The 8,749-nt window shown below is 31.5% G+C and overlaps 2 protein-coding genes across 2 annotated transcripts; one reads left to right on the top strand and one right to left on the bottom strand.

Annotated features, from left to right (window-relative positions):
• Window positions 1–377: 377 nt before the first annotated feature.
• On the bottom strand, window positions 378–1,875 carry LOC116768763 (PR domain zinc finger protein 5-like). Its single transcript, XM_032659572.2, has 2 exons — window positions 1,515–1,875; window positions 378–1,439 (listed from the first exon to the last, which is right to left on the bottom strand). Exons 1-2 carry the CDS (start codon window positions 1,644–1,646, stop codon window positions 450–452), a joined length of 1,122 nt encoding a protein of 373 aa, XP_032515463.1. The 5' UTR covers window positions 1,647–1,875; the 3' UTR covers window positions 378–449.
• Window positions 1,876–2,202: 327 nt separating this feature from the next.
• LOC116768455 (gem-associated protein 8-like) lies at window positions 2,203–2,901 on the top strand. The gene has a single exon (XM_032659188.2). It carries the CDS (start codon window positions 2,203–2,205, stop codon window positions 2,899–2,901), a length of 699 nt encoding a protein of 232 aa, XP_032515079.2.
• The last annotated feature ends 5,848 nt before the right edge of the window (window positions 2,902–8,749 follow it).

The following is an 8,749-nucleotide window of genomic DNA, read 5'->3' as shown; positions in this document are numbered from 1 at the left end:
TTTCTGGACGGTATCTGGTAGAGAAGGCATATTTGCATTAAGCTTGCTACTTTTGCTAAACATTGATTTATAATATGTACAACCTGCTTTTGATTTAGTATTTTTTCATATTCGAGCCAGTTTAAAAAGGTCTCGAGCTATGTTTCATTAATATGGGTGACCAGCGTAAGAGTATCAGTTCTTTTCGATGATTAATGTGTTGTTTTTTTTTTAATGGTTACATTATTATTATAAAGGCAGAATAATTTAAAGGCAGAAGAAGATACATTGACTATTACTATCCACACACTTTTTGCCTAATTATGTACAATAAAAGTAAAACCAAATCTATGGGATATAAAAAGTAATGTATTTAAGAAATGAAATGAAATCCAGCATTGTTGAATAAATTATTTACTTGAGTAAGTGAGATCACTATTGATAGCTGTGTTTAAGATTAAGATTTAAGACTACATGTTACAACTTAACACATTCATAGACATTTGTGTGTGCGACTTCAAGTGGACGTTCAATCCGTACCTCGTTTGATATGATTTATCACACATGTGGCAGTGGAAGTTCTTGACGCCGGTGTGAGTTAACGAATGTCTCTGTAACTCGGACTTTGAGAAGAAACGTTTGCCGCAGCTTTCACAACCGTATTTTTTCTCTTTTAAGTGATTTTTACGTATATGTGAACTTCTAGAGCTGGAGGATATGAATGTAGCATTGCAGACCTCGCATTTGTGGTTTCGTGTCCTTTTGTGATTCCATAGAATATGTGAATGTAAACTTCCAGGAACTTTAAATTTTTTTGGACAATATTTACAACTGTATGGCCGATCGCTACTGTGCGTTAGCATATGAATCCTGATGTAGCCAGGAGGATATGATTTACCACACTGATCACACTGCCGTAGCACTTTTTCAGACGTATTTTTGTCCTTTTTGTCTAAATTTGGTTGACAGGAATGATTATTCAGCTCCATTGCACTGTAAAATCCCTCCCAGCAGTTTTCACAAACAAATGGCCTTAAATGCAATTTTCTATGTAATACTAATGACCGAAAATCTTCAAACTTTTCGTGACAAAAATCACAATCCCGACCAATTGTGCATTTTATAGGATGACTATTACGGCAGTGTTCATTTAAATATTTAACAGAATGGAATTCAGCCTTACATTCTACACAGAATATTAGAGAGTCCTCTAATTTTGATACTCTTCTCTCCATATTAATAATTCTGTTTCTGTGAGATTTATGAGATTCTTTGATGGGTTTGAGGTCGTCTGAATCAAAACTTGCGTCATAATTGTCACTTGTTGAATCGGTGAGATTTAAACTATCAGACAATGTTTTTTCACTAGATTTTATAAGTATTTTAAAAGAGTAGGTTATAGTTAGTTGATGAACACAATTAATGCATATTTGGTCGGGTAGCAAATCGTTCGATGGGATCTGAAAGAGAATATAACAGTGATATCCAAATTATTTTAGCCAAATGATTTAATTCTAACTTTTTATTTTATTTACCTTATAGTTATAAAAATTCTCTAAAATATCGGATAAGCGAACATTTTCTCCGGTTATCGACACAATATTATGAACATGTCGCATTTCTTTGCCACTGCCTAAGCATGTTCTACATCGATCCTTATAATTCATGGTTGCAGTTTTTATTCTTTATCTCAAATAAGAAACTTTCATACATAAGTTGTATTAGTACGTAATAATAAAATGTATTGTGTACTCCCACTACTATACCTATTTTGACAAATTAAACCTAAGTTGTTTATTGTTAATTAACATTGAGAGTTGTCAAATGAACCACAGTCTAGAAACCTACTGAGAAAAAATAAAGGTAGATGCGTGCGGTGCATTGCGATTTTATAAGCCGTGTTAATTGTCAATGTTTATTAAAGTTGTTATTAGTACTGTACATTACAGTTTCCAAAACTTAACTTTAACAGCAATTCTGAATAATTTTACAGCATACATGGAATAAAATATATTTCTAAATTAATACATATCACAATATTGTCTTCAACTTCATTAATCCGATATGGTGATAGTTTTTTTATTAATTCAAAAAGTAGTCTATATAATAATAAACAAATTATTAGAATTTTTAAAAAGCCATGAAATTTACAATATGTAGGTAAAATTCCTTTAATATTTATGAATTATGAATGACATTGACATTGTCAAGTATTTAAAAAAAATGTTTTGTCCACCCCCTGAAGAAAATATAAAAGTTGACAACAAAAATCTACCTAATAGGAAAGCAAGTCGATCGAACAGGAAGAATAAGAAGCGTATTAAGAAAAACGTTAAAAGACATACAAAACTTTCTCGGAGCATGTCATCTTGGGCGGAAAATTTCACTTTTGCGGCGACTTGGCAGTTAAAGCAACAAGTTGCCTTTTGGAAAGCCCGAGCTAAAGCCTTAGAATATGAAAATGGTGTATTACATGACGTTATACGTAGAAACCAATGTGTTGTTAAGTCTAATACTTGTAGTGATGATGACGACGAAAGTAGTACTGAAAATAATCTTTCCGATCAAGAAGACGCTCAAACTGATAATGGTTTGGTTGAAGACAACGAGGAGGAGGATAATTTTGAAGTAAGTGAACAATTCATTACATTTTTAACAGCAAACAAGAAGTACAAGGAAGACGCTAAACGTGAAAGGGAAAGGTTAAAGGCACAGTCAGAAGCTGAAAATCAAGAAAATATTACAGAAGAGACTCAGGAAAGTGCTCAAGAGAACATGGAGAGAATGAGAAATTTGTACGGTGATAAATGGCAGAGAATATCGGCATTAGAAATGTCCCTATTGACAAATTTTATACAGGAATCTGATCAGAATAAACCTTCATATTGGCCGAATATACCATTTAATTTTAATATGAGTTGACAACGTTCTCTTAATAAATTTAGAGATATTTTTATGTATATATGTTTTTTGTTCCCTGTATTTAATTGAGCACTTTTTTGTTTTGTGCTCATGAGTACATATGGGAGAAGCCTAACTATTGTCTTGCATTGTTTATATGATAATAAAGCCTAGTTTACAATTTACAATGTCCTCTCATATATCATATTGGTAATTGAAGTTATATATATGGCATATACTTAAAAGTCGAGATGCTAAACTAACTGGATTTTATATATAGTATATATATATATATAATCTTTGGAGCAGTGTGGGAGGGGTGTCTAGGATTATAAGTACTTTATCGTCCTCGCCTATAAGTATTTATTAAGGTTACCAATCTTTTATATTCATAATTTTTTATATATTAAAACAGTTAGACATCAAACAATTTTTTTGTTATTTTCTCAATGTATAATATGTGCGTTTAGAATTTTTTATATTCCACACAAAAAATAGTAATATTTTTTATACATAATTTATTCGATGGGATGAATTTATCATTCTGTGTTGACTGCAGTCACGACTGGGGACTTGAAGAAGTTATTGAGCTGTCGTATGAATGTTGTCCAGCGATTATTGATACAATATAAGTATTAAGACATATTTTTGTGATTTTCATTTGAAATTTTCAATACAATATCATATAAAATGTTTTTACTTATGTGTGAACATGCCGAAGGATTATCAGGTATAAGGATGCAGAAATGTACCGTCTGAATGGTCTTATTGAACTTCACAATATATAATTATTGTTTTTATTTACTTTACTTTATTTGAACTATTTCTGATTCATTTTGTACATATAATATATTTAATGAGATTTAATATATCAGCAGATTACTTGACGTTAACATACCAATTATCTTAAGTTTAAAGTTGACTATAAGTGGATCTCCTTATTTCATGTTACTTTAAAGTCTTCTTTGTGTCATATGTCTTATTTGGAATCTTTCCTCCTACACTCACATTAGACATTAAAAATGGTAATATTCTCTACTGCTGCTAGGTTCATTCAGATAAATATATATGGCTGGTTTTAGATTATACTGAAGCAAAGACGCAATAACTAGGCATTACTTGTTCATACTAAAAGTATTAAGTGTTAAGGAAGTACTAAAAGGGTGAGCTAGCTGGTTTGCCACCAGTAATGATTTCGTTGAGCGATCCTAAAATCAAATTTTTCCTACCCTCAAAAAACATGTTTTGTAAAGAATTATTTGAAAATGAAGTCAAGAAAAAATATATATAATTTTGAACAGAACTTATCCTTAACTAGGAATACTTGATTTTTTTCTGAAACAAAGCGCAAGTAATTAATTTGTAAATGATAATATAGACAACACTTAGTTTGTAACGTTGTATTTTTTGTATCTAGGTCTACTCGTACAGTCACTCGCATACCCCAAGAAATGAGCCGCAGTTATTATGTTCGAATACATAGGAAATATGCAAAAAATAAGTATTCGACGTTACAATAAAGATTGCAACCTGTGATAATTGAAATACTTTGTTGTCCCCTTTGGCGTAAACTTCCATTTGTACAACCACTTCCTAATGTCTCACAATTCCTCTGAGGGCCTAACGCCGGTTTCATGTCTTCTTTCTTTCTGGAAACTTCTCTCGAGAAACAACTGACACCGAGATCTGCTCCAGCAACACGAAAAGTCTGCCCTTGAGCCTTATTAATTGTCATTGCATAACACGCCGACTGGGCATTGCGTTCTTTGAAATTGGAATGGAAAATTATTTGGTATTATAGGTAACCGTCGTTATCCCCAATAAAGACGGTTTCTCCCGCACCGCACCTGTTAAAATTTGTGCGTCCATTACATTTTGTTGCAACTGGGTCACTTCGGGCATATTTAAAAATTCTATCGGGTAATTACTAGCTTATTGTTCAGCGATCATGCTATTTATTGATCTATTTTATAAAATAACAACAAAAGAAATTAAAATAAACTATGTAAAGACTAAAAGTTGCGCTGATGAGCACGGTTTAAAATATCAATTATATTATAATATCAATATTGTCTGTCAAAAAAGTCGCATTTTCTGAAGGCATCAATAACCAAATATTGAATGAAGATTGCGTGTACTTTCGAATTGACTGTAGCTGTTAGCCCTATTGGCTTTTACAGCCTCACCGAGAGGGGTGGGCAGCCCAATAAGACCTACCCGTTTAATTCGGGCCCAAAGGGCCCGACTGAGAGTGCGCTCGGCCCAAGGGTGCCTCTAAGAGGCCGGACCTCGGCTTAGGACGTCGTTGTAGTGGAGGATGAAACCGGATATTGGATTACATGACGTCCCCCGACGGCAGAAAGCCGGAGCGACGTGTATGACACGGGACCTCGTCTGCGCCGGCGATGACGGTGTATGTAAATGTGATTTTGTGTCGTGGGACTCGTTGCGTCTGTGTTGCCTGTTGTTGTTATATCGTCAGGGTCTAGGAGAACGTCTTTGGGACGCCTCTTGCCTCACGGGGAGGATGAAGCCTGCGCTTGCCTTCCACCTTTTTATACCCTACCGACGCGAGCCGCGTCGAGCGCGGGAACCGTTACGCAGAAATAATCCTTATTGCATGATTCAGTATTCACGCGCAATGGCTTATTATCGTATTTCATGTATAAATTTGGTGTTTCTTTAGCGATTTTATGATTATTTTTTTAATAATATAATGTTTTTTTTTTAGTTAGGTATGAGTGAGAGTATTAAAACATACGAGTAAACAAATATAATCAGAGAGCTCCGAATTGCTAGGCTATCGGGGGTTACATGTGTTATTGTGAGTCAACCACAAAAGATATGCTGTTGTGGGATATTTTTTATATAATTTTATGTAGAATATTTCATACGTGATTTCTATATAGCTTTAACCATTAAGGCTGGAAACTTAAAAATAATAGTTTAAAAAAACTAAAAAAACACGCTTTTATAAAAAATCCAACTAAAAAACAGAAAATAAAATTTAATAAATTTAGATTAAGAATAGTGTGAATAAAAAATAAATGTTCATTATTGTAAAAAAGCGTGGGGTGCATTTACAGTGCTTTTTTATGATATTATAAAAGTAAAGATCATTCTACTCATCTGTCAATTAAATGTTTATAACTATTGACACTATGCACCTGTCTGTCTTTGACAGGTGTGCAAAGTTTCAGTTAAATCTGATCGGTCAAAGTATGGCAAAATCGAGCTCAAAGGAGTCGGTTACAAACATACAAACATACAGGTGAAGCTAATAAAAGCGAGTTAAAAATAAAGTAATTTCTCCCGTTTTCTCAACATTTCCCCTCACTCCTCTGCTCCTATTGATTGTGGCGTGATGAAAAGCATACAATAACCTGTCCAGGAGTATGAAGAATAACTGTACCAAGTTTCGTAAAAATCGTTCAAGTAGTTTTCGTTTTTATAAGGAACATGCAGACATACAAAAATTTTACTAGTTTAATTTTTGGCATCTGTATCGATCACTAATCACCCCCTGATAGTTACTTTAAAAATATATTTCATATACAGAATTGACCTCTCTACAGATTTATTATAAGTATAGATTGTCAAACTATTGAAAATTATATTGTACTTGCCTGACTAGAGTGGATTGTTGCTTTTTAAGTTGAGAAATATTATTAGGTTTTTTTTATAAACACAAATTTTACACTAAGCTATATTATAAAAAAAATTACATGAAATTCAATTCAACACAATTTTTTTTTTGTTTCACATAATTTTGCGAAATTGAAACTTATATAAGTACATATATGGATTATTTCTTATGTGAAATTATTTTCGTGACCAATTTTTTACTTTATTTCTTACACGGCAAGATTCAATTTTTAATATATCAAAGCCGACTTGTAAATACCAGTTTGATGAAGGCCCAGACGGCTGCAATTAATACGCTTCTAGTGTAAGATAATCCGTATTCATGTTTGAAAATAGATTTGCATAAGACATATTTATAAATGAAAATGGAATTACTAAAGAAATTTATGGAGTGAACAGCAACATGTTAAGTGCCACACTTTAAATTTTTATTTTTTATTTTGGGAATGTTAATTCTTCATGACATAAACACATCGGTATGAAGTTTGGGGGTTAAATATTAATGAAATATTTAAGTTGTTGTTTTTGTATAAATAAATATAACTATAAGACTCCTTACTTACTTACTTGTCTACGTAATTACTTTCACAGTAATATAAAAATCGCATTAAATAAATTAATTTCTGAACGCTCCAACAGCGTCCGAATAGACACGAATGCAAATGATGTCACAAAGTTAAAATAAAATTAAATCATTTATTAACAAAAACTAACCGCAAATTTATGTCGTAATTTTAAGTAGAAAAACGATCTCAGGTAAAAACTTACAATATTAATATGTAGCATACGACGTTTATGATTAAAACAAATAGCTTGAGCTAAGCTAAGCTTCTTATCCCAATAAAACTAGATCCAGTAAAAAACTAGTCGTTTGTGAGTAAGAGGAAATAAATAATAAAATATATTTACCTAACTCTAAATGATACTGTTTTATACAGTGACATTCTTAAAACAGATGATAGTATTAGTTTAGCATAAATGTTGTTAAAGTGCCAGAGCATGTAAAAAAAAAGAAATTATTAAAAAAAAATTATAGTCCTTGTGCTTTTGTATATAATTAATACATTATTTTGAATCAAATTTATCTTTATGTCTGTTTCGAACACATTTGCTTTAATAATCTTGATACTTTTCAATCAAACATGATTGTACTGTAACAGACAGCAGTCTAACTTTTACGTCATTGTGACTTTTTGTTTCACTTCCGGATATAGATAGTCTAAATGTTTTTGTATATATATGTTGTCTATAGAATTTATTATTAAGATTATTTATATTACGTTTGAAAACTCAAAAACATCTAGAATTTATTCGTATTTAAAAACCTACAGTTGTTGTTTATTTGACTTGCCTTGTAAGCATTCTCAACATGATTTTCACCGTAACAATATATAAGTAATTTATTTCCGGTAGAATAATTAATATTTACATTAATATTACTGTTTCGATAATTATATTATTATCTCAAAATCGAATATATAAGTCAGGTTTCGATACAAATTAGCTAATAATTAATTGTAAACACTAAATTCGCCAAAAGATTCCAGTGTTGTAGCATTACATTAGAATCGTGATGTCGGTGTTCGGTTCCCGCCATTTGCCTAAAACATTGTACCGTGAGATTACAAATTACTAGAAATTATTATAATATTCTCTCATGCAATAATGATCTTATTTTATTATTACAAGTTATTTTATCTAAATAAACCAAACTCATGTATATATGTATTAGTTAATATTAAACCGATGATTTCCGTAAAATCTATTTTCCGACCTAAACTTAATAATTAGTAAATAGGAATGGTGATTAAAATAAATAGGATATAATCTTAACATGTCTGTATTTTAATTTCAGTGTTGTACAAGATTACCAAATATATAGACGCATGTTAACAAAATTAACCTACAATAATAATTTAACTCACTTTTCAAAACCAATATACCGCGGCGCTTCTGCACGGTTATTTTGCAAAGTTCCTTTCATTTTACACCCACTCTAATACTGACTGTAACGCGACATGCAATAGACTGGCGAACAAATTTAAAGCGACGTAATAAGTTTCATAAAAGTACTTCACGAAATTAAAGTTTAATAGATGGATGAATATAAAAATGTTTATGAAATTCATGTACATTAAATTACATGGATTTCATAACCATTTTCGTTCTACTTGATAGATTACAGTATTTGTTTATTATTTTTAATCTATTTTGTCTTATCCTA

This window comes from Danaus plexippus, chromosome 4, assembly GCF_018135715.1.
Source record: "Danaus plexippus chromosome 4, MEX_DaPlex, whole genome shotgun sequence".
Lineage (NCBI taxonomy): Eukaryota > Metazoa > Arthropoda > Insecta > Lepidoptera > Nymphalidae > Danaus > Danaus plexippus.
This window is presented reverse-complemented; position numbering and strand designations above follow the sequence as displayed.